This window comes from Urocampus carinirostris, chromosome 18, assembly GCF_059441175.1.
Source record: "Urocampus carinirostris isolate Australia breed hairy pipefish chromosome 18, RoL_Ucar_1.0, whole genome shotgun sequence".
NCBI lineage: Eukaryota > Metazoa > Chordata > Actinopteri > Syngnathiformes > Syngnathidae > Urocampus > Urocampus carinirostris.
Window position 1 is genome coordinate 14,085,449 of NC_142366.1, and position 26,954 is coordinate 14,112,402.

The following is a 26,954-nucleotide window of genomic DNA, read 5'->3' on the forward strand; positions in this document are numbered from 1 at the left end:
CAATCGTATGACTGCTGTGACGCAGGCCAATCACCAGTCGGATGATTTGAGAGAGTCACGCCCCGTTTCTATTCCGGTGAGACCATTTGGGGAGAAAGAGAGGAGTGGCGTATAGCTTGTTTAAGATATGATTGGTCTGCAGAGAAACAGTCGCTTGACGGTCAGCCAATCACGTGGTGGATAGAATACCTGTCACGCCTTTTTTTCGCTTCTGAGGAAATACAGGACGTTCCAGTTGCGGCGTAGGCTCTTGCCCATCCCAAAAATTTGAACACAATGCTTTTATTTGCTGTAGTTTATTTTACATAAATAATTAAGTGTATAACAAACTGGTGAAATCTTCCTCTTTCAAGAGGTTCCTATATATTACAGAACAGTCACCCCCCAAAAATAGAATAGAATAGAATAGAATAGAATATGCCTTTATTGTCATTGTTACAACATGGGATATGCTGTGACAACGAAATTGGACGACTCCAGTTCCACATTTACAGTGAGGATAAGGAAAAAATGAAGCGGAAAATAAATTAAATTAAGTAAAATCCTGCTGTGGAATTTTAAACACTATTTCTACTCATTCATTGTTGTCTTTTCTATCTAAAATGAACCCCCGGGATACAACATTAATCTGTTTTAAGGTGGGGCTCGCCAAGTGAAATTGCCGTATAGCCTTGGATAGAAACATAGAGCACTCACTAACACCAGCAAGTTTGAATCTTTTTGGAGCACAAAAAAACATTTGTAGTTGATCCCGTATAGTGAGTAGGTCGATTAAGGTGTCCTTAAAAAAGTTGAAAGTTCTATATTTCTTTCAATTGAGTGCATGTCAACAATGCCCAACTAATCTCGAAGAGCCTGCATTTTTCCATTGCACTTATCTGCTTTTATACCTTGCACTTAGCAAAGCTGTTTGGTGTGGACCACATTAAGTAGAAAGAATGTAAGGTGTGTGTGTGTGGAGGGATTGGTGTTTTCATGCTTTATTCAAGTTTTTCTTTGTTTTTGTTAGTCCATCTATCGATTATCTGCACCGCTTATCCTCAGCAGGGTCACGCGGGTGCTGGAGCCCATCCCAGCCATCTTTGGGCAGTGGGCAGGGGACACCCTGAACTGGTTGCCAGCCAATCACAGGGCACACAGGGACAGACAATTTGCTCGCTCATTCACACCTAGGGACAATTTGGACCGGCCAATTCACCTGAACATGCATGTTTTTGGAATGTGGGAGGAAACTGGAGTGCCCGGAGGAAACCCTCACAAGCACGGGGAGAACATGCAAACTCCACACAAGAGGTTCGCTCACATAACCTCAGAACTGTGCCGTGCCGCACACGCGCGCTAACCACTGCGCCGCTGTGCTGCCCGGTTTTTGTTTGCGTAGCATGAAAATGGTGAAAGCAAGAAAAGGCTTGCTTCAGATAAAGTCCAAACGAAAAAAGAAGCGTAAGAGTTTATTTGACCCAGTCTAAGAAATGCATGTACTTGCAAGAACATCATGAACGAACTGACTGAGGTTGCAATGATGACACAAGCCAAGAGCTGGCGGCAGTGAGAAAAAAGTTCCAAATTCCATGTGTGTCCTTTTAAAAGAGGCCTGAAAATATCTTATTCTATTTCATAAAATAAAAATGTCCTAAGTTAAGGACGGCGTAACATGGGGGTCTACTGTGCTTCTCCGCTCAAAACTAAGCACCAAAAATGATAAACCCAGAAAACGTGGTGTCATCATCTTCATCAGCAAAGAGCCCGTTAAAAAGTTCTCCACCAACCACCTGCAGCCAGACTTTGTCCCCGGGCTCCAAATGCAGCACGGCGCCCCCTGCAGCTTGGTCCTCGCCGCTCTGGTAACTGTCTGCCGTGTGGAGCACCTTGACCCCGTTTTTCATCAAGGCCACCTTCACATTCCTGGAGAAGACGGTGATGTGAAAGGTGAAGAAATATGCGCCGGGCGCCGAGCATGTGAACCGTCCGGTTTGGGCATCGTAATGATTTTGTTGGTTGTAAATAATCCTGTCGAACCGGATCGGCACGTGAGCCGCCGGTAGTTTGGTTTGCGAGGTAAGTCCTACAGAGAAGGCACTTTTAGGGGTGACCCAAGTGTCCCCCAGCTCTCCTTTGTCACCCTTGTCTCCCTGAAACCCCCGCTCCCCCCTGAGACCTACACTGCCTTTGGGGCCCGGGACTCCCAATTCTCCTTTTGAACCCTGCCTGCCCGGAGAACCTACCGGCCCTTGAATGCCTCGATCACCACGAAGACCCGTTTCACCCTTAGGACCACGTGGTCCAGAATCTCCCTCATCACCTTTAGGTCCTTGAAGTCCAGGTAACCCAAGCTCGCCTTTGTTTCCTTTCAAACCAATGGGCCCCTGGATTCCTTGGGGCCCTATGATCCCAGGTGGGCCCTGGTCTCCATTGTCCCCCCGTTTGCCTTTGAGCCCTGCTGGACCAGGTGCACCTATAGAAGAAAAAAAAAAAGGAAGCCCATTTTCAAATATAGTGGAGCATGTATTGTGCAACATTGTACTTGAGAACATCTGAAACTAATTTCCTCCCCGGAGTTATATGGTAGAGGACACCCACCTCATGATTTGGAAGTTCTAGATCAGGGGCTGGGCAAACTACGGCACTTGGGCGACATACAGTCCAAAGGTAAGCTCTTGAGCCCAAGTCCGACCTGAATTTTGGGACGGTATGGGCCTAAAATGTCAATCATTATCTTTCGGTCAAGTCGGGCTTATCTCTTGTTGCCTTTAGTTTTAAATTATCCACCAGTCATTGTTCTTCTCTGTCTCTCTGCCTCTTAAAGTAATGAACTAGATTCTTAAGCACATACTGCTAAAGTGGTTTATGGCCCCACTTTTTACCCGACAAAATGACAACCTTAAAATGTGCCCGTCAAAATCAATCAAAGACGGAAAATGGTAACCTTTGCAGAGACAGAAATATAAAAGATGCAAGTATTTATATTGTCTTGTTTACGTGATTTTACGACAAAAGACAAGCTTTAATTGGTTATCATAAATCACCTCTCCTGCCGCAAGCCCTCACAGATAAAATATGAAATTTAAGGTTTTCCTCAGGCTTGGTCCTGCGAATCATCTAGTCGGGCTAAGGCTGGGTTGGGCTATAATACGCGCGGGCCTGGTTCCAGTCAGTCTGGAATTTTTGGGCCCGATCTTACCTGTAATACGGTCATGCTTATTAATCAAGCTTGCCTTACGAAAATTGTGAAAATACAATAATAATATATAGAGTACAATGGTAAAAACCTGTGTTTTGTTGCCACTCTTGACCTACGTGTCCCCTTGTGCTCCCTGCCTCCATGTTGAGAAGCTGTAGGGAATATGGGAACTTTGTAACTTTCTGCCACCATCTCCTGGCTTGTGTCATCATTCCAGCCTAAGTCAGATAACTCATGATGTGCAGGCAAGCATGCAAATTTCTTCGACATTGGGGTTGGATCCCATAACCACTAGAGTCGTAGGGGCACCATTTCCAGGCCAACCAATGTTTCCACCAGGTTTCAAACTAGGGACCTTTTACATATTAGGCGAATGTGCTAACCACTGCACTACGGAAACATTACTCAAACAAATTTGTCTTTTTATTTTTACATATCTTGAGGTTTGGTTTGAAATTTGGGCTGTACATGAGACAGTTATTCTCTTTCTCACGCTACACTAACAAATATTAAAAAAATAAAAATAAAAAATAAAAAGGGGGTGCAATAACAGCATCTCTTTGCAGCACTACCCCAAGCCTCCATTCTAAAATGTAAATTGTTCATCCCCGAACAGATCTGCTAAAAGTAAGATAGGAGCATTGGAAATTAAAGAAGAGGGCTCTTTGAAGTCATTAGGCATTGTTAACACATACTTAAAAAAATATAAAATTGATATGAATACTACACAAAAATACATGAACTACCATACCAATATTAAATGTTATTTTAAAAAAATCCGGTCGAGATATGTGTATTACTTTTACATTGTGGAATTCTTACCTAGAAGTTGCCTTTATGTTTGTCTGGCATCTTGCTGCTATGCTGTGCTCTTGGCACTATTTTTTGTTTGCATTAGACAATACAGTGCCTTCTAGTAAACAAATATTATAAACAAGGCCTTAAAAATATTTTTCATGTGTACTGCGCTCAAAGTCAAAATTTCAAAATCTTTATACATTTTCTGTACTTGCTATTTTTAATCATGTTTTTCTTTTACCCACCGAAATGTTTATCAAATTTCATGCAAAATAAAATATATTCCGAGCTAGCTATGTTGCAATTTGTAATTTAAAAAAGGGGTATAATATATTTTAGTGCCTAATTATTAGTGTATCAAAACTAAATTGATGAAATGGCCTAATAATAAACTTAAGTAAAAAAAAACACATGGACAACTGCATCAACATATACAAACTTTACACACAGAAAGGTGTACAAAAATCTTTCACAAAAACTGTGTTAAGTAAAAAACATAACCAAGCCAATGGCTTGTAACACAGGTGTAAAGAAACTTTTGTAGTCATAATCATCAATTGGTTATGGCAATGCAACTAAGTGAGAGTAGTGATTTCTGGCCCTACTTCATGTTCCTTAAAAAAACGGAAGCTTTGATTTCATGGTTATCATGTTTTTGCTTTTCCCTCTAGTTTCACTTTAAGCCTTCGACTCATTATATTTTTATACAAAGGGACACTGGGGACAAGACACAGAGGGGGACTGGGGATTAGAGTGGCACCAAAACAACCTTTTCAAACATTATTTTTGACGGCCAGAAACAAAAGCCTGGATGCTTGCCCACCCATGTTCTAGCAGCTATAATTATAACTGAACTTCACCGCCTTAAGTATCCATTTCATATTCTACACTTCAAAAAAAATACTACTACTTACCAAGTGAACCCGGTTCCCCCTTTTGTCCATCCTTTCCCACTGGGCCCTCTACACCGATCCCACCTTACAAGGACAAAAGGTAAGCATGAAAAAACATTGGAGGCTAAGGCTAAAAACGTGCTCGCTCACCCATATCCCCTTTCTGGCCTGGCAGACCGTCCCTGCCATCTCGCCCGGGGGACCCATTGTGACCCGGGTCCCCAGGGATGCCAGGATAGCCGCAAATACAACCCTTGAGGCCGCTCAGCCCTTCGTCCTGTGCGAGGCACTCGGATCCAAGCAAGAGGAGAAAAATAGGAACGCCGATGCTTGCCGGAGACATTTTCAGGAGAATAACGCTTGATTTGATCGTCTCAGAAATGTGGACAGCACAAAACTGGAGGTTGGCAGAAACCTTGGACCTCAATTGGGTGCTTGAGAATTTTTTTGTGGCTTACTTATTATGTTTAAGAGTTATACATTACCTGAGTGTGGGGCTAATATTGAACTGAGAAGGACAGTAAGTAATATTTGACCACTGGATGTCGCTGTGTAGTGCAATGGATAATGAGTGCTGCAAAGTACAAGAAAGAATACAGTACAAGGTGACAAAAAAAAGAAAAAAAAATTCGCTCAGCCTTTTTTATTTATTTAATTTCCTCCCCTTTCTATTCTTTTTTCCCTATAATGTTTCCCATTCTCTTATTTTTTCCCTTTTTGCTCATTTTCCCCTTTTGTTTCCTCTTTTCCATTTCCATTTTCTCTTTTTCCCATTTGCTTCCCTTTCTTTTTTCCATTTTTCCTTTTATTTTTTTTAATGTATTTTCTCGTTTTGCCTTTTTTTCCACTCCTTTCCCTATTTTTTCAAGTTTTTCATCTTTTGCTGTTCCCCTTTTTATCCTTTAGTTTCCTCTTTATTCATTTTTCTTTTTCTCCCCTTTTTAAATACCCATAGTCTTTGCTCCTTTTCCATTTTTTTTCTTTTTCTCTCTTCTCCTAATGTTTTGTTTTTATGTGAAAACAAAACGGCCAACAAACATGTCTGCTCCCCATTGTAAAATATATATTTTTTACCTATTTTTAAAAATGCATGTTGGAATGAAAATCCATGTTTTTCGCCTTTTAATGACATATTGATTTGGATTAATTAAGTTATTTTACCACTAGGAGGCACTAAACAATACACACTGTCTCTTTAAAGGTAAAATGTTTATATCGGTCAACCCTCTTTATATCAGATGAGTATTTTTTTTACTGTAGTCCTGTATTAGTTAATTGATCATTAATTTGTGATTTTCTGCTAAATTCTAATCCAAATCTAAATGAGTTTCTCCTTGATTTAATCATGGCAAAGTCCTACGGAAGCTGCTGCCCTTTATGACTTACTTGTCCGGCTGCCTATCGGTTATTAGATTGCTCAGCGAGGAAGGAAAGACGAGCTAGCAGGCAGGAGGGAGGGAGCAACTCCAGGGAGGATGATGGGACAACAACATCCAAATACACCCAAGCTGCTTTATACACTCCTTAAAGTAGCTAAAAAGACAACAACCTGGTTATTGTAATTGGGGGGCAAAACACATATAACTTAGTTTCTCCAACCTCAAGTTACATCCACGTAAAATGTGTATTTTTATTAAAGTGAGAGGGTGAAATAATTGATTAATTAATTGTAGCTTAGTATGGAGCTGAAGTATATGTATTTGGAGAAGACACACTAGAGAAGCTTGAAGGATACCACTTGACAACATTCGGTAGCCTACTTGCATATTTTGTTGCAAGAGCAAGGATGAGTTCCCGCCAGCAACAGGACATGACAGATATAGTTAAACCCTGCGATCAACAACAAAAAACTGTATACCCTGAAGGGGCTGAAGAGAGCGAATAGCCGGAGTTGATCCGAAGTGGAGTAGGTGCCAAACAAAAACGTCCAGTATAAGATTGCAGAAGCCAGGCAGAATTTGTCGAGCAATAAGCCATAGCCTGCAACAAAGTGGCTAAGAGAGAGGGTTGAGAAGGGAAGTACAGGGAAAAATGTGAAGATACCTGAATCTTGGGATTCAGCGCCCATTTTGTGCTGTGGAAAAGAAGTGGCCAATACTTGCAACTAGGTAGACAACTTGAGTGGCTAGAGAAGAAAACAGTGCGAGAAAATAGCAACAGATGACCAGCTGTGGAAGGGGAGTGACTCTGAAGGACAATGTAGGACGAGATAGCAATAGCGGCTAGCCATAGCCTGCAGCCAAATGGCTAAAATGAGTGGCTAGTGGAAAAAAGCTGGAAGATGCTTGAATCACGGGACCCGACAAGCATCACATGCAGGGCTCAGCTGGGGAACATAAGTAGCAGTTAACTGCAACCAAGTGGCAAAAGAAGGAAATAGTCGGAAGACAGAAGCGCCACATGACTAGCTGTGGCAGCCGATTGACAATGCAGGATGAAGCACGATTCGATAACAATAACGAAGTGACAGCCATAGCCTGCAGCCAAGTGACGTACAAGGTTGGCGAGAGAAGGAAACCGTGGCAGAAAAGTTGAAGAGGCCAGCATCTTGGAACTTCTCAACTCAGCTGTAGAAGGTAAATGACCATAAAGTACCAAAGCATCACCCAAGCCACCTTGCAAATAGTCATCGAGGCTTTTGTAGTTATAAGATACCAGCCAAACATATCAGCATCTTCAAGTTCATCTCCTCATCTCATTAGCTACACCGCTTATCCTCAGTAGGGTCGCGGGGGTGCTGGAGCCCATCCCAGCAATCATCGGGCAGTGCCAGTTGCCAGCCAATCGCAGGGCACACAGGGACAGACAACTCACTCGCTCATTCACACCTAGGGACAATTTGGACCGGCCAATTCACCTGAAATGCATGTTTTTGGAATGTGGGAGGAAACCGGAGTGCCCGGAGGAAACCCACGCAAGCACGGGGAGAACATACAATCTCCGCACAGGAAGTCTGGAGCTGGATTTGAACCCACGCAGTAGGTTCCCAAGACATGAACTGTGCCGCACAAGCGCTAACCACTGCGCCGCCGTGCTGCCCCCATCTTCAAGTTGTGATATAGAATTACACATTACTAAACCTACGAGTCTTTGATAAAATTGTGTTTTGTGCCTATTATTTGAAATAATAGTGTTTTGTTTAAATAAACGTTTTTACACTATTAGGGATCGCTGTGTAATACACACTGGGCCTTGAATATTTAAAAGTATTAGGCAGTTGTTCAGAAAAAAACAGTCAGGTGGCTTTTCATGCACACAAAACACAACAAAATATGCTCATGATTTTATTATTTATTTTTGTCCACTAAGCCTCCAGATGAAAATATATGCAGAATACTACAAACATAAAAAATGTATAATAATAAAAATCCGAGGCAAGCTTGACACGACCTGAATCTATAGTCTAGTTCCGTAAACTAGGCACAATGTGTGGCTGACCTAGCACGCAATCACATAATCAAGTACTGGAAAACAATCACCCGCGCTAAATGTCATTTCAACAGACGGGCCTTTTTCACAGCATCAATGAACACTGATGGCTTGTTTGACATTTTAATCATATGTCGAGAGGCAAAATTGAGGGCTCGGAGTTGCACATTAAATAATAAAGTGGAAGTGACAGCAGCGGAAGACACAATTAGGAGACGCGGTCGTCAGAAGCAGCAGTTTCAGGGAGGTTAGGTTAGCTTAGCGCTAGGCTACTTTACACAGTGTTAGTAGAAACTTGGCAAAATACGAGAACAAAAGCTAGCGCGTTTTCTACATGATCTGACGGTGCATACCGTAGCCCGTCATGCCCGACTGAGACGCTCCGCGGTTGCTGCCCATCTGAAGGCTGATCAGACTCTGGCCCTGGCGTAGTTGCTCTTCAGTAAATTCCCGCCGGTATCCCTGCGCTTTCCTGCAGGGTATCAAGAGTTGTGATAACATGGGGGAGGTAGAGGAAGAGAGGTCAGTATTCTTTTACCTGTGGAACCAGTCGGGGTCGCCTTTATAATATCCGTCGGCGGTGGTGACAGCCACGCTGCCCAGTGCCATAAGGGTCCTCTGCACTGCCGCCATGTCCTTCCCTAGTACACAACATTTTGTTAAATAAAAAACATATCAGTATACAGTACTGTAATCCCTCATTCATCACAGTTAATAAGGACCAAAACCCTTTGCGATATCAGAAAATCCGCAAAGTAACCCTACGTTTTTTTAACACGCGGCCCCTGCTCTCAACGACAGTCGACTGGGGATAATGGATCACAGCCATACTGCTATTTATTTTAGGCGTAGGAAGGGGGAAAAAGAGCCACAACACATGACAAAAATTTGCTCGCTCGGCACCCGCTCTCACCAATAGTCAACTGGGGATAATGGATCACGTCCAAAGTTGCAGTTCATTTTAGATGGATAACGAATGGCACGCTTTAGCATCACTAAACAGAAAAAAAATGTGCTCTTCCGGCGCCTAATCTCACTCATAACCAACTGAGGATAATTGATAGGCCAAAACCAAGTATTTCATTTTAAGCGGGCTTGAACAGCATGCCTCCCGACAAGTGACATTTACTAGTTCACACTCGCAGCAATAAGCAATCAAGGATAATTGATCACAGCCAAACAAGTGTAGTTCACTTTTTGGTGGGCACTACCTCAAAAAAAGAGCTGACAAATATTACAAAAGTCAATATGCAACAGAGGATATGGGATTTTGGAATATTTTTCAACCCGTGATGCGCTGATGCAAAAACGTATTGAAATGAAATCAAGAGATTTAAGTTATAACTTCCCTAGCATAAATCTATTTTTTAAATAAAAGAATAACTATCCACTCAGAAAAGTTCAGACACCCCTGCTCTCATTTATTTCTTTACTTTCAGACTGGGGATTTTATCCAAAATCAATTTCCTCACTTCCTGAACTGGCCTCCAGAGACCCTGGTGGATTCATTAATATGACTTAACATAACACAAAAATCTTGAAACTTTGTACCTCTGTCTTTAAACTCAATCCAACATTACTCAATTCGTTAAGGTCTGTTTGGCACCAAGATCTCAAAATCACAATTTCTGATAAGCAATGGGACCAACTACTAAATCTTGTCCACTATTTATCTATTTGCGCAAGACACCGACTCCTCCTGCACAGAAGCAATCTCACCAACGATAAATTAGGAAAAGATTTCCTGCACAATCCAGACTCTTGCAATAGATCCCAACAGTCAGCAGTAGATTAGCAACATATGTTTTGGTCTTATCTCAAACTTATTGACTTTTGGTTTTCAATTTGTCATGCATTAGGTGAAGTCCTCGGTGGCCCAATGGACCCAGACCCTCTTATTGCCCTTCTTGACACAAACTATCATTTCTTTTTCCACCCTAATTGCAAGGATATTCATCCTCCTTAAATAGACACATACATCCCCTCAAACACACAACAGATGGATTAGGAAAGTCTTAAAAAAAGCTTGAGAAAATCGGACTCTCGGTTAAGTGTTCCGTACAGGCCTTCCACAAGACCTGACAACCCTTTTTTATCACACATAAAGACACCCTGCGGATTGGTATAGATGATCTTAAGTTCTGAGCTTTACCCCCCTTTTATTTGTTTTTAGTATTCATATTCATATATATTAATTCTCTTATTCCTATTATTATTATTAATTAGATTATTATCACCAATATTGATTATTGAATTTATAAGTTGTATTATTACTAAACCTCTGTCTCCCCTATCTAATTTACTTACTTAATCAATTGTGTTAATTTTCTGGATGGAGTGGATATGTGACAGAGTGGGTTGCCTAGGTGGGAAATGGCAAATGTATGTATTGTTTTTCAATGGACACCCCTATGTTTACAACTTGTTCATTGCAAGTTCTCAGTCTCCCTAAATTGTCTAAACCATCAGTAAAGGTGGTTCGGTAAATATTTGAAAATAAAAATAAAAGCTGTGCACTTTCACGTTAATATAAAAAAAAAAGATTTGTTTGAGAAATTTAATCAACGAATTCAAGTTACTCCTTCCTTAATATACAATGTATTGTAAAATTGAAAACTAAATAAATACCTCTATGTGTTTTTGCTTTGAATACTAAAAAAATATGTATCGAAATGAAATTAACAGATCTAAATCATTTTGAACTGAAAAAAAATCAATTGAATACAATTTTTCTTGAATCAATGTGCACCCAAAAAGCATGGGTCGATAACAGAATATGTATAAAATTTGATAACATGGGTCAATGACCTATCACTTGTGAGCTATTTTAAAAACAAGTTTGGGTTCTTTGTGGGCTAGCAGGTGACACCTGATAAATGTTTTAAACAAGAGTATAATTTCCAATTTCTTTCTCAATATTAATGGAATAATTTTCTTATAAACTACCACAAAAACAAAAAATAACAGAGTATACCCATTTTCAGGACTTACCTTCCCAAAGGTCTACCGTTTGGAATATATCCGTTTTAGTGACGCCATAAGTTTCTGCGGCCTGCAGGAATTGGGATATTTTTTCCATTTGCTTGAAGGCCATCTGAGACTCTGAGATCTTCTTGACCGGCTCCTGTCCCTTAGGATAAAGGCTATTAATGAGCCGACAGAGCACCTGGAAAGCACAACCGAGAACTGATCACTATTTTGTTATGCAGATTTTAATTATTCACACAGGTCCGACAGCACTTACCGTCCCATCCATCAGCCATTTCTGGAAGCCCTCCCTGCCCGCTGGTGGTTTTTCCACGCTGCCGGCGCATTGGGCCACGATCCAATCCACGAGCCGTTGTTCCAGGTCCGGGTCATACTTTTGCTCGATTTTTTCTTGCACCTCTCTGCTCAGGCCATAAGTGGGGCCTCTGTTCGCCATAGCGACACTTTACAGACGTTTTACCTGGGGCGATGACGGCCTGGGGTGGACAACAATAGGGATGTTTAATGTATTTATTCAAGTATAACGCGCATTCTGAAAAACATTGAACGCAAAGGGAATAGAACCCAGGTCACGGCAGCAAGAGCGCCAAATCCCAACCACTGGACATGGTCATATAGAGGCATTCTATTTTATGTCATTATCACAGTATTTTTATCCACGGTACCAGAGACCAAAGTTAGGGAATGGAGAAAACAGAATGTCGTCCAGAAAGATAGAAAAACGCTAAGAAGCACAAGGGAAATAAGACTTTGGAGTATCTGACGATGAATTAACTTTGAAGGACATTAAATAAATTGTCAATTTTATGTTAATATTGTGTTCGTAGTTCACGTTGTCAAATTATTTTAATCGTGGCAGTACATATTCAAAAACGCTTGTCACTTACAATGGTTAGAGTAGAAAAATAGAATAGATTTATTGTCGCTGTCCCATGTGAAACGGACAATGAAATCAACATTTGTCTCTGGTTCTGTTTAGAAAAAAAGTATGATGATGATGAGATAAAGTCTAATGCCTTGTTGTATGTTACCGACATGACTGTTAGTCCAGTGGTCAGGATTTGGTGCGCTCACCGCTGCAACCGGGTTCTATTCCCGTTGCAAAGTTTGAGCTGAGAAAAGTGAAACAAAATTGGATACCCATTTTAAATAAAAAATTTGGGGTGCATGTTATACATGAATAAATATGGAAGAGAAAACTAATATACATCATGAACATTACAATGCACAATCTTTATTTTGACAAATATGACACAACCACAGTATTAAGTACCGTATTTCCTGGACTATAAAACCCCAAATTTTCCATAACTTTGAAAGTGAGCCTCATAATCCAGTGCACTTCACAGACTACAAATACAATAAAATGGGGAATGCTACAATGAACAGTAACCAGTACTGCTACAATGAACAGTAACCATTTAAAAATGAATTGATTCATTATTTTGGTGAAAATAGATTTAAAAAAACGGTGGGACTCTGGACTTCGTAGAGCAGGATTGAGGAAGGTTACCCCATGGGTTTGACCAGCTACGGTATTTTCTATATAAGGCAAACCCAAAAGCTCAAAATGTTCCTGAAATTCAAAAGTGCACTTAAAAGTCCAGTGCACCTTACAGACCATACGAATATGATAAAAAAATTAAAAGTGCATAATTAAAATGAAATGATTACATACCAGCTACCGTATTTTCTGCACTACATGGCACACCTAAACCCCCACCTATTTTCCAGAAATCCAGTGTGCCTTATTGAACTGAAAATACTCTAAATAAAACTAGAAAAGCATAATCACAATGAAATGCTACTATGTACGGTAACCATTTATAAATGAATCAATTAATTTTAGTAATGGAACCAGATGTTCATGGAAACATCTAAAAACCTGTGTGACTCTGGATGTTGTGGACCTGGATTTGGGAAGCCTGCCCTCTGGGTTTATCCAGCTATTGTATTTTCTGGACTATGAGGCACACCTAAAACCATATTTTCCCCCTAAAATTCTAAGGTGCGCCTTTTAGACCAGTAGGTACACGAAGTAAAATTGGAAAAGCATAATAATGAAATTATTTTATCTCATGTAAACATTTATGAATATAGTGATTCACTTTAGTATTAATACATGATTTTATGGTGTTTTGCAAACATTTAAAAACTGTTGGACTATGGACTTTGTGGACCAGGATTCAAGAAAATACACTATGAAAATTGGAAAACTGAGTGAATCGATTCCATTTAGAGATGAAACCAGATGTCATGATTTTAATTAAAACATTTAAAATCTGGACTCTAGACCTCGTGGACCAGGACGGGGGAAGCTTAACCCCAGACCGGCTACCCTATTTCTCGGACTACACGATGCACCTAAACCCCCAAATTTGCCAAAAATGTGGAAATGCGCCCTATAGACTGAAAAACACAGCACCCTCAACGAGATGTGAATGTGTAACGTGTGCCTAATGAAGTGGCCTGAAGGGAAGGGTGTGGTCACGGGCGGATGCCCCAAACACAGACACTTGAATTCCAATGGCAATAGAGTTTCCGGCACGCTGCAAAATAAATTAATTAAATAAAAGCATGCATGTGTCCCTAGCACACAGAACACCGCCATCGGGCTATTTTTAGCAATAAATGACGTCAGCCCTTCCTGGTGCATCATCAATGATAGCATGCAAGTCATTTTAAATAATAAATGTGGAAAACGCTGCAGAAACCAGACACTAACACTCAGTGACGAAAATCATGAAACACATGTATGCAAACTTACAGTTAGCGTGGCTGTTACGTGTCCTGTCACAGTAGCGTGTCAATTCCGTGGAGGATGCTGGAGTCCTGGAGCATCCATGAAGGGCAGGAATAGCGTGTCCGAGGGCCGCTCGGTCTGGCTTGTTTGCGGGAGGGGGGGAGGACACGCCTTTTATGTATTGGGGGAAGAATCAGAGGGAGGGGAAGCAAACGCAGCCAGCAGTCACTGCAGGGTGAGTGAGCTACTGGAAGCCTCTTTATTGATGCTTTTATTGATTGCTCATCCACTATTGTGCTTTTGTGCCTAGAATGGACAACTTTTCAAATGCAGATGCCGACTACAATACACAGCAAAATTATTCATTGTGAAAAAATACTTATTTAGTGCAATTATTTTTTTGCAGAGGATAAAGAATACTTCTGCTTACCTTGTAGTCATGTCTGTTTTTTTTTACATCTTTGCCACGCCGTGGGCGGAGAAACCTTTTTGTCCAATGCAAAGCATCATTTTACCAAGAAATGTGAACTCTGATGCTGTGAACGAGGGCTAAAATGATTTTGTGTAATTAAATTTTCAGTAGAAGATACAACTGTGACCAACACTTTGGTTATATTTGCTTAAAGGACTGTGTGTATTTGACCACTAATCGTTGCTGTATTGTGTAGTGAAAATGAGTTCTAAATGCACAAGGAAGAATACAATCTACTGATACTTAAAGTGACCAAAAAGCACATTTTTCTTTTATTTTTTGGCCAAGGTTTTGGGGTACCTATCAGAAAAATGCAGAGGATTATGTCTGCTCTCCCTTGCTTATGTTTTGTAGAATAAATACAAGTTTGTCAGCCTACGAGTATTACAAAAAAATGCATGCTTAGGGGGAAAAAAACTTTCACTAAAGGTGCAATACATTTAAACAAATTTAGCCTGAAAAATAAATGATTTTATAGAGGAATGTCATACTCAGGAATGTCATTAGACTCAGTTTTGTACAAATTCAAAAATTAAAAAGAATAAACATTTTGTTTTACGGAAGAAAACATAATACAAAATCATATCCAAACTAAACATTTCCAAAAGTAACCAAAAGCACAAGAATTTATTGGAAAATTAATGTTTTATTTGTGTTTAAAAAAATAAAAAATAAATACTTATTAATCCATTACATTTTTTTTGTCACGAGGAGACACTAAAAAAACAGTCTCTTTTGCCGTGAGGATTTTTGCTTGTATTGTTGTGCTAAGCAACCTTATGTACAGTATCTTCTGGAAAATGGAAAAACAAAATCAATTTTTAATGCTACAGTATGTATTCCAGTATTTATTCCACGTTGAGAAATGAGATCAAGTGAAGCTTTGCTGGAATTTTTTTTGTTGGTTTAGGTCCACCCTGATCCAAAAACAATAAAGAACCTTCAAAGGGTGTACGATGTTTAGAATAAAACAAAATCTATTAGGCGAGCCTAGACTTCCAATTAGCAACTCTGGTGGGTAATTAAAAATACATTAACGACCTTTTGTGCCATAAAATATTCATTAGACGAGGCGCAAATTCCAAATGATAACAATCGCCTTTAGGAATACTGCAAAATGCCTAAACCTAAAAAATTGTAACACAGTGTTATGGATTTTGTTAGACCACACCTCTCATAAATAATCTCAGTTTAAAGAATGTACGCCATAAAAAATCTTCGATTCATGTTCTCGCTCATGCGTGAGGACACAAAGGTGACAGACGGGGCCAGTTAAAAGGTCGCTGAGCGGCGCCGCCCCATTAAGCACAATCCGGAGTGGGCCAAATTACGTGTCAATGATCAACAGCCCAGCTGGCCATTGCTAAACAACGTCACTAGGAAAGAGGTGAGAAAAGTTCCGACCACCCACAAGGCTAAGGAGTTCTCTTTTTCTCTGCCCGTTTGTTAGTGATGCTAAAAAGAGAAGCAAAAACATGATAACCACGGAATCAAAGCTTGCAATTTCCAAGACCTTCAAAGAGGGCACCGGAGTCGCTACTCAAGCTAAGTTAGAACGCTGTAACAATGGAAACAAAACAATTATGAAGAAAAACCAAGGAGGAACAATAATTGCTACTTTTGCGAATGTCTATTAACAGTACTCAGATCTAATGACTACATTCACAACCATAGCGGGACCAATCTGTCATAAATCTGTTATTAAAAAGTCAAAAACGATTTTATAGTTGCAAATGAAAATCGTTACCAAACGAATTGATGAGTAGTAAATGTAATGGTTTTCTGGTGTGGTTTTTTGTTCTTTTTTTAAAAGGTTTTTGGGCAGTATTTTCTGTTTTACCAAAATATTAATACTGGCTCATATACGGTTTATTTTTCAACTGAATACTTCCGAACAAACCTTAAAAATGATTAGTTTTATCAATTTTTTTACTTGTATTTCATTATAATGTTTAATCGATACACAGTACGTATAAAACTCTCTCGTTACAAAGTGTCAGTTTTGTATTTGATGTATCGATGTTGTGTAAACAAAATCCAATGAATACAAATTTTACTTTTAAAATCAGATATTCATTAATAATTTGAATATATAATCTTACCAATAAATAAACAAGAGGTCACTGTGTTGTGTAGTGCATGCAACTGAAAACGAGTGCAGCAATGCACAAAGAAGAAAGCCAACTATGGAGACTCAAGGTGAACACAATATTTTTCTTGTTATTTTTTTCCCAAGCTTTCACAAGGTTTTTGGGGATAACCTTGTCAACAAGATCATCTCTCTCTAAGTTAGCCTCATGTTATGTAGAATACTAATTTCTCGGCCTGAGAGTATTTGAAAAGCGCACTTTTATATGATAGTTCATGTATTTTTGCTTAATTATTCGAATTAATGTTGTTTTTCGATTTATTTTTGTGGCCACTCAGAGGTGCAAAATATTACATAATATCCTTTCAAATCACATTAACAAGTTGTCTTGTCCATGTTTGTTCAACAAGTCTAAAAAAAAAAATCACCCTACCCCCGTTCTAGAATCCTCAACGTCAAACTCTTATGTGAAGATCATTTTGGATTCAATAATAGTACAAACTGCCCTGACAGTGTGCAGAAGTTTTATTGGGTAGAGAAGTGAATTAAAAATGTAAAAAAGGCACAAGAACTCATGAGACTTGTTCAAACGGAAGGACGAGGAGCAGTAGAAGTGGGGAGTGACCCGTCTAATACTGAAACACAAACTAATATGCGAAGGGCAATACGAAGACAGGATAAAACGTCATTTTAGGGCAACTTCCCTTATTTGGTAGTAAACAGTCTTAGGTGCTAATCCGCCCTCCTGGACCCCAGTACCTGAGGATCACACCATGGTGGTCAACTTGTCTATTAGGTCGTCGATAGTGTAGACCATGAGCTTGATGTCGTCTTTTTCTGACATTCGGTGATGGCCGTAACGCCTCAATATGACGTCCACGTCGGTGCTGAGCACGCGTTCCGCCACCTGCATGGAAATATGCCACGGTACGTCCTCGTCCTTCAAGCCATGGATGAGGCGTACCGGGCATGTAACCGGTAGCGGGCTGTGCAGCACACAGTGGTTCTCTGCCTCACGCAGGAAGTCCATACTAAATTTATACGTGCCGTCCTCAGAGTGCTTGCTCGGTACTGTCCACTCGCCATTCTCCTGGAACTTCATCTTTGACTGTGTGGCACAACATGATCGGGTCTCAGAGAAAAACCTCTAGGTAGAATAGCAACATTGGTAGACAATAGACCCCCCCGGGATACGGTGACAACACATTACACCTGGCATGTCAAACTCGGATTGGCTCGAGGGCTGGATCCAGACTTTCTTTTCAAGTGGGCCGGATCAGTAAAGAAATGTCAAAACCAAATATTGAGCTATATTTTTAAGTACTATGCCTTTACAATCAGCCTACATGTGGAGCCAACCCCAAAATCACGGATGATCAGGGATCATTTCTAAGCACAACATATTTTTTCACAAACAAGGGAAAAAACGTTTTCATGTCTCGCATGGAATGTGTTAACAATTTGATTATTTTAAGAGTTAAGTAAATACAGTTTTACATCTGAACCAACTCACTACAATTATCAAAAACATAAACACAAGTGGGAGCGAAGGATGAAAATATGCTTCACTCATAATGCTTACAGATAAATTAGAAAAAAATAAATACTACATACGAGTTTTAACAGTGAACGGGCAATAAAATCAGACCAAACTACTAGGCTGGGCATATTTAAGCAGAAAAGAAATATACTGCACTAACATGAAACCAGACGTCAGCTCTTTTAAACCTTTTCTGACTTCTAGCAGCGGAAAGCATTTGGTTTGTATTTATCAAAAAACCTTACTTTGGATAGAAATGAAAGACTTGCTTTTTTTTTTTTTTTTTTTTTTTTTTGCATACTCCGAAATTTACAGCGAGACGAATTGAAACATTTAACCACCCGGATCTTGCCCGCGCCGTATTTTAGACGTACCTGCTTTAAACAATTTCACTTTATGGTGTTGAATAAGATGATTTTTTTTCCAGACTCTCTTGATGGCCTTTTCCCCCACTCTACGACATCAACAAAAAAATCCGTATTTTCTGCATTATGATGCGCACCGGATCACTGATTAGTTGCAAAACACTGGATTTAACGGGAATCAAACCCGAATTGCGGCAGGGAGGGCACCGAATGCTATCCACTAGACCACTATGGATACAGACCACAGACAAAAAGGCATTAGGTTAGATCTCATCATCACGCTATTTTCAGTCATGATACCAGGCTAGAGAATGGAAACAACAAAGTTGTCCTGAAAGATATAAACACACAAAATCACAATGAGGGAAACAAGTCTTTGGGGTATCTGATGATGAATGAGTTTAATTTTAATTTCACTGTCATCGTCTCTTCCTCCCTTCTGCATCCACCCCCTACTAGACTCGATCGGCTCACGTCAGATCACAACAAAGGTAAGTTAAATTGTGTTTTTCCATTTACATATAACTAGTATTTTCTATTTATCGATTTTCTGCACCGCTTACCCTAACTAGAGTCAAGGGGGCGCTAAAGCCTAACCCAGCTGTCTTCAGGCAGTGAGGAAATGGACACCCTGAACTGGTTGCCAGCTAGTCGCAGGGCACACAGAGACTGACAATTCATCAACACCTAGGCACAACTTGGACTTGCCAATCATTCGACATACATGTTTTTTGGAACGTGGGAGGAAAACCATTCAGGCACAGGGAAAACATGCATCTTAACCACTCAGCCACGGTGCCGCTACTTATTATTAACTATTTTGTTACTCTAATGTTTTCATCTGAGGTACCAGGGGTTAGGAGCAAAATACCATAAGTTTCTATCCCCTCCTATATGGCAATTTCGTTTTGCGATCCCCAACTCAGAACGGATTCATCCCGTATCCCGGGGTTTCACTGTATTTAGGTCAAGACAGTACATAACGATCCCACCTCCAGTGGAAGAGAGTTGTAGGATGTGACGATGTGGTCGGCGGCCGTAGAGATTCCCACAAGAGCAGCGGTTTTCTCTGGACGTGCGATGGCCGCCAGTAGCATGAGCCAGCCACCGAGACTGGAGCCCACAAGAATCTTCAAGGAAAAAAAGGATTTATTAGAAGCTACTATTTGGACTAAATTTAGTGTATTTTAATTTTGTTATTGCATCTATGTATGTAAAACAGTGTCACCTTGTTAGAAGATGATGACACTAACAAAAAAGTACAAAGGCGCCGCTTTATACAAGCACCTCTAAACGTGAAAATTTCAATATACCAGTTCTTTTGGGTAGAAAAATCTTGCTCACGACACAAAAGAAAATCCAAGTCACAAGCAATCCCAGAGGCTACCACTAGAGAATGCTTAACACTCGTGACTGCTAACTGCCAGCACCAGCTCACTCCAGTTTGCGCATACAAACCACTACAGGCAAAAAAGTGCTGTAATTTTTAATTTTTTTTGGTGTGTAAGTTCATTTAAAGTTACAGTAACTTTGAAGTGTGTTAGAGTCATGGTCTGCTACCAGTGACCGTGACATATATGGTTTAGAGCTGAAGTGGGAAAGACGAGTTGGGTCGGTAATTTTTTTAGAAAAAGAAATTCTGAAATAAAAAATTATTATATGGCGCACATAAGTTGAAATGATCAGAGAACAAAGTTCAGGAAAATCATTTTGACAGGAATGCGATCTCATTCACTTCTCCTTGCAAACGCCTCCCTACTCCGCACCACGCGCACACCTTTGTTACAGCAATAGCCTCCATGGTAAGTGATCATATTTACTCATATTTTTATGTCATTAATATCATCTTATTTATCTTATTACTATCAGTATTTTTAATTACTTTTTGAATGTGTTAAGTGATGAAGAAGGTGTTTTTTCTAGCCATTTGAGGTTCACTTGGAATCTTTTGGGAGGATAGGAACAGACAAATTAGTTTTTAATGTTTCATATCGGGAAAATGTGTTTGTGACATGAGCAGTTCAAGCTATGAGCACGATGTTGGAAGGAATTAAGCTTGAAGAGGTACCACCGAAATGTACGGTAATTTTTTTGTTGTGTCTGAGGTAAAACAGTGACACCTTGTGGCAAGATGATGACACTAACAAAGACAAGTACAGTGGAACCTCGGGTTTTGAACGCCTTTCAGTTCAAACAAATCGGTTCTCGACCAAAAATTCGAGAAATTCTTGCTTCGCTTTTCGTTCAAAAAAATCGGAGTTCGAACGCCTGTACGCTAGGGGCGATGCTGAGCGGCGTACGGGTGTAGATTGCCCCCACCCCTTGTGAAGAACTGTTATGACGTGCGCGCGCACTTCTTTTTGCTTTCGCTTTAGATATCGGTGAACAGAGTGTTTTAGCCCCTAATTATGCCTCGGAAGAAGTTCGGTGCAAGCAGCAAAGTTGCTACAGGTGAAAAAAGAAGGGTAGTGCGTACAACTATTGCATTTAAGAAAGAAATAATAGCAAAATATGAAGGTGTGCGAGTTTCCGGTCTCGCTATACATACAGCATGGCTTCTGCTGAGCACCACAAAGGTAAGAAATCCTATTCATAATTCTTTTCTTTATCCTTTAACCGCTCACCACTTTTTGTGGAGACCCGGGTGCTAAATGATGTGTAAACGACCTGATTTTTTTAGTTGTACACGTTCATGTTAGCGTAATCTTTCGTACGGAAGATTACACTAACGCACGGTTAGCCTGGGTTAGCTTCATGTTTACGTTCATTGTAAGCGTTCAGGGTGTTGGAACGGATTAAAATGATTTTACATTCCTTTTAATGGCAAAAATGATTTTCGGTGATCGACCAAATTGGTTTTCGAACAGGGTTCTGGAACGGATTATGGTCGAGAACCGAGGTTCCACTATATTTGAATCTTTTTGTGGCTACAGGAAGTAAAACAGGTATTTGCGGAACTGTGTCAGCTCACACATTAAAAACGACAAAATCGGTTAAAAGCCGGAGCCCTCTTTACCTGTGGGCCCTCTGCATATTCATCAAGCATAAAAAGGACATCTTTTTTCCACGTGCCGATTGTCCCCTCTTCCAGGACCCCTTCTGAGGCTCCGTGTCCTGTGTAGTCGAACCTTTGTAGGCAAAATTGGGAATATATATTTTTATCTACACCCGTGACCAATAAAATGCTTGGATGAGATCAGTTGAAATAAGTTAGTGACACTTTTGTCAGTAGCTGGGAAGTCAAGTCAAGTCAAGTCATTTTTATGTGTATAGCCCTTAATCACAAAGAGTCTCAAAGGGCTTCACAGGTTATTACACAGACAATTTTTTCAGACTATTATTACACCATCCCCTGATCTGGAACCAACATGAGGGCAAGGAAAAACTCAAAAACCTCAACATGAGGAAAATGAAGAAACCTTGAGAAGGGACCGCACATGTGGCATCCCCCTTTCAGGATTACCAGACAGCAAAGGATGTTGCAATCACAAATAATACAGAGACATTGTACAAGAAAAGTATAGGTTATTCATATGCTATAGAGTAGAAGTGTGTTTTAATAATAATAATAATAATAATAATTTCCTTGTATTGTCATTCTGTGTAACAATGTACACAGAACGAAATGTCGATTGCACCTGACCCGTTGTAGCGAGCCGATGCAGCCGCAGCCAACAGAGGGCGCCGCCGACCACTTTTTAAGTCTTAGGAATGACTCGGCCGGGGCGCGAACCACCGAGCTTAGAAGCAGACCATTTCTTCTATAGTAAGAAATACAGGGTAAGATTGGGCCTAAAAATAATTCAGTCCGACCGGCCCATGGTTATTGAAGCCCGACCCAGCCCAAGCCCGACAAGCTGACTTGATTTGCAGGGCCGTGCCAGAAGCAAGCACGATTTTTCATATTTTATTTCTAAGGACTTGGGAGAAGGAGGGGTGATTTTAGCTGACGCTGCTCCCCTGCCACGTGCCCGGTTCTTTGAGTCTAACGTCACCACCGACAGCGCGCCGCCGCAGGCTGCATGAGAGAGGGTCAAAAACGATCGTTTGAACGAAGAACAATAATGGGCCGAGAATTAAAAATAAAAGCGGATTTCAGGTCGGGCTCAAGGTCTTGCCTCTTTTTAGCAAGCAATATGATCCAATTTATTTTCTTCCCATTACAAAAGCATAAATGTCGTTGCCTCCACCAAAGGTAATCATCTAACTACTTCTGAAAGTAGTTGATCAGGTTTGAAACGCAACCAACATATTTGTTTTTTATATTTAGATTATAGTACGCTCATTATAAGGCTGATTTGTTTTGAAATCCTGGCATGAAGCAAGCATCCTTGGCTTCTTCTTTTTTTTGCAGTATATTATGTACAGAAGACCCAAGAATCCAGCACCCCCGCCTGAGTGAAATAAGATGTCTTTCTGTCCCTCTTTATGTAATTTTCCCCACTATAAGACCTCAACAAATTATTTTGCGTGCCCCAAAATTTGCAGTGTATGTAAAATTGTCTTGAAGATGCTGGTCTGCTCTAGTGTGCGTTAGGTATTTTTAAAAAATACCCATTTGCTATTGGCTGAGATGCCTTTCTTTTCATTTAGTTCAAAATCCTGTGTGTGCCGTAAAGACATGGCAAATCAGCGATAAAAAACTGTATTTTTCCTACTGCGTATATTGTGTATACGCTATTGGTTCCAAGGCTTGCAGTGATGCTAAAAGGAGAAGCAAACCATGAGAACTGTGGAAACGAAGCATGCAATTATCAAGTAAAAAGAGTGCACATGAATCACTACCATAACTTAGTTGCACAGACGTAACTAATCGACGATTTGGACTTATTAAAAATAAGGAGCTGATTACAGCAACGAAATCTTGAGAATGACAATTTTCGCAAGTAAGGGATTTTGAAATCAGTTTAAATTTTAATCCGCTGTCTCAACCATCCACCAGCAACTCCACTCAACCAACCTGTACATTTAATTTTAATGTTATTCACGAATGCTCACGTGTGTTACGAATTAGTAGTACTTACTGAAACAGAATCATCTTTATTATCATTGTGTCGCTACAACGAAATTAGAGTTGCGCACCAGTTGGCAAAACACACAAATATGAAATATAATAGACAGAAAAATATAAAGTATATTCACATCTAAAATAACAACTATACACAACCAAGATATTGGACTATGTACCAGGTGTCTTATGTGTGCTTGAAGTTTAGTCTGTGGATAGCTCTGAGGAAGAAACTCCTTCAGTCTGTTCTGAACCGTCTGCCTGATGGTAACCGTTCGAAAAAGCGGTTGCTGGAGTGTGATAGGTCCTTCACGATGTGTTTAGCTCTGCTGAGGAAGTGAGAGCTAGCAATGTCCTCCAAGATGGGCAGGGGGAAGCCAGTGATCTTTTGGGTTGTGTTTAGGATCCTCTAGAGGGCATTCCTAAGTACTACATTGTTGTTTTAAGGTTCTTATCTGGGTACCTGGCTTCCGAAGGCATTTGCTATCATAACCTTATATCCCGGCTATACGGCAGTCTCACTTTGCAATACCCAACCCCGAACGAATTAATATTGTATCGTAAGGGTCTAATGAATATGGTCTCAATTTTAGATCAATAAACCATGTCAGGGGTGACCAAGCTGGTCATCGACAGCCGCATGCCCTGCATGTTTCAAGTTTCTGTGCTCTACCACAGGTGATTCCTATCAAGCTGCCACACAGCTTGCCAACAAGCTGAAAATTGGCATCACCTTTATTTAAGAAGCGAAAAGTCCAAAACATGCAGGACGTGCGTCTTTCGAGGACTGGGTTGGCCACCCCTGACCTATGTGATGAATAGAAAGTTGGTTAGGTTCTCACCTGAGATACGAGTGTCCAAGCGACCTGCAGAACTCTTCTAACGCTTCAGCTTTCTGTCCATTCATATTGGACCTGTAGCCGGGCAAGAAGATCACCCCTGGGCTTTTGCCCTTCACCCTCCTGTAGGCTAATTTTGGAAGATCCGGTCTGGAGGCATACTGAACGGTGGACTTATGTCTCCGGTGATCTGGAGGACATACATGTTATAGTTTTTCATGTTATGTAAAACAAGAGATCAGTGTTGCATGTTAGGTATATTAGCAAGAGGTCAGTATTGCAAGTTATGTAAAAGTCAACATGTCGTTAAAATAAGGCATACTCAAGAAAGCTTGCATGTATCAGAAAATTTAACACAAAATGAAAGGTCATATACACGTGAATTATCACGAGTGATGAGATTGTCATGTTAGTGACGAGCACAAAATGTACAATCATGTTTCAAAACGACGCAATTCTTTAAAGCCACACCCCCTCGCATGGGTTTAAGCCCACTCGGGTGGAAACACGCAGTGTTAACGCAAAATTAAAGGAATAAAGAAGTAGATAACCTTTTGAATGGGCGTTGGGGGCAGCGACGAGGCTCCCTTGGCTCAAAAAGCGTGAAAGCCCTCTGCGACAAGACCTCAACGCGACGGCTGCCATACTGGAGTGCGAGACACTGATGGGGGGAGAAAGTATCGCGATAAGTGGCGGCGAGGTCTCGTTTTAGGAAGTATTTTCACGGAACATACACAAGAATAAAATGTTCATTCAAAACACAATTAGAAATTAAAAAGTAAAACAAATACAACACAGAAAAATGAATTACAAAAGAAACTGGCTCACAAAATATACAGACATATATTCATTTATAAATCCCGCTTCGAATGTTTTAATTCCAAATTGGAATATGTAAGAAAGTCTGCCATCTTGCGTGTGTCAGTATATAAACAGTCCAATGACAGAAGTGCTCATCTATATTTCTAGAAATGAGTTTCTAAACACGGGGCTGTCTCGGTGAATTAGAATACAGTGATAAATGCCTTCATTTTCAGTAATACAATATGAGAAATGCCATGCATTATGTGTTCATTACAAATCAACTGTCATATAGGAAGCCTTTTAATTTAACATAGCTGATTATGGCTTACAGGCAGCCTACTAGTGTACTTTTTCTCAATATTTCAATATTTTGAGTTGGGTTATTTGAGTTTTCGTTATAATCAACACGAACACTGAAGTAACAAAAGACACACAGTAATTAAAAGGAATGAAAGTCAAGTCAAGTCACATTTTTTATACAGCCCTTAATCACAAAAATTTCTCAAAGGACTGCACAGGATTACAATTACACACTTACCTGATCTTAAACCAACATGCGGGCAAGGAACTACTCAAAACCTCAGTGTGAGGAAAAAGAGAAACCTTGAGAAGGGACCTCACAAGTGGTAATCCCCCTTTCAGGATGACCAGGGTGAATTAGATTTAGCATTACAGTACACAAACATCGTAAACACTAGGTAATATGTTGAAAATGAAACAAAATAGAATGAAAATAAATAAATAAAGTAATTCATGTTTTTGCCTAATTTGTATATTTTTGTAATACTAGCAAAAAAACTAGTTGTAAAAACCTCAAAAAATTGTCAAACAAGTTACAACCAGAAGACTTCTTTGAAAAGTGAACGTAAAAAGAGCATTTTTCGAGATGTTGAATAGACCGCTTTTATAGGCTACATTTGTACCACATTAGACGACAAACACAAACTATCCTTGACTTAATTTTGTCCAAGCTTAATGACTAAACACAATCACATTTTAAGATGTCAATTTTGGTCCTAAATCATGTCCGATTAAGACCAAAATCCAACGTCCGGAAAAAGTATTTGTTTGAAAAGTGAAAGTAGATAAAACGTCTTTTTCAAGAAAAAACAGCTTTTGGGGGCTAAATTTGGACCACAGTAAGCAACAAACACGTCACTTCTTATAGGACTAAATGTTGTACACATCCATCCATTATCTGCACCGCTTATCCTCAGTGGGGTCGCAGGGGTGCTGGAGTCCATCCCTGCTATCTTCGGGCAGTGGGCAGGGGAAACCCTGAACTGGTTGCCAGCCAGCCGCAGGGCACACAGAGACAGACAACTCACTCGCTTATTCACACCTAGGGACAATTTGGACCGACAAATTAACCTCCATGTTTTTGGAATGTGGAAGGAAACCGAAGTGCCCAGAGGAGACCCACGCAAGGACGGGGAGAAAATGCAAACTCCACACAGGAAGGTTCGATCTCATGACCTCAGAACTGTGCTGCACAAGTGCCAACCACTCAGCTGCCCCATAATTATGTTATATACATGTATTCTAAAACTTAGTTACATTTTAAAAATATCCTTATATCATTCTGTTGGATATTTATATTGTGTCATAAATAGGGTTTAAAGCAGTGTTTCTCAACTGGTGTGTCCGGAGCAGAAAGTGGGTCGCGTGCCGCTTTTCATTACAGGTATTTACCTTGGCAAAACAAATGCTAAGACAACAAAAAATATTTGAGTCAATTACACTTCTTAACGGTAGATGGTGATAATGCCCTGCAAATGCGAGTTGACACTTGTTATTTCACACCA

The 26,954-nt window shown here is 40.2% G+C and overlaps 3 protein-coding genes across 3 annotated transcripts; all 3 read right to left on the bottom strand.

The window, feature by feature from the left end:
- Positions 1 to 449: 449 nt before the first annotated feature.
- c1qtnf9 (C1q and TNF related 9) lies at positions 450 to 5,338 on the bottom strand. Its single transcript, XM_088322241.1, has 3 exons — positions 5,023 to 5,338; positions 4,894 to 4,956; positions 450 to 2,455 (listed from the first exon to the last, which is right to left on the bottom strand). The coding sequence occupies exons 1-3, from the start codon at positions 5,213 to 5,215 to the stop codon at positions 1,686 to 1,688; spliced, it is 1,026 nt and encodes a 341-aa protein (XP_088178367.1). The 5' UTR covers positions 5,216 to 5,338; the 3' UTR covers positions 450 to 1,685.
- A 2,810-nt stretch (positions 5,339 to 8,148) lies between these two features.
- On the bottom strand, positions 8,149 to 14,238 carry tagln3b (transgelin 3b). Its single transcript, XM_088322657.1, has 5 exons — positions 14,057 to 14,238; positions 11,546 to 11,765; positions 11,293 to 11,467; positions 8,840 to 8,942; positions 8,149 to 8,773 (listed from the first exon to the last, which is right to left on the bottom strand). The coding sequence occupies exons 2-5, from the start codon at positions 11,723 to 11,725 to the stop codon at positions 8,632 to 8,634; spliced, it is 600 nt and encodes a 199-aa protein (XP_088178783.1). The 5' UTR covers positions 11,726 to 11,765; positions 14,057 to 14,238; the 3' UTR covers positions 8,149 to 8,631.
- Positions 14,239 to 17,100: 2,862 nt separating this feature from the next.
- On the bottom strand, positions 17,101 to 25,039 carry abhd10b (abhydrolase domain containing 10, depalmitoylase b). Its single transcript, XM_088322767.1, has 5 exons — positions 24,897 to 25,039; positions 24,349 to 24,535; positions 21,515 to 21,626; positions 19,491 to 19,628; positions 17,101 to 17,701 (listed from the first exon to the last, which is right to left on the bottom strand). The coding sequence occupies exons 1-5, from the start codon at positions 24,988 to 24,990 to the stop codon at positions 17,360 to 17,362; spliced, it is 873 nt and encodes a 290-aa protein (XP_088178893.1). The 5' UTR covers positions 24,991 to 25,039; the 3' UTR covers positions 17,101 to 17,359.
- Between the last annotated feature and the right edge of the window lie 1,915 nt (positions 25,040 to 26,954).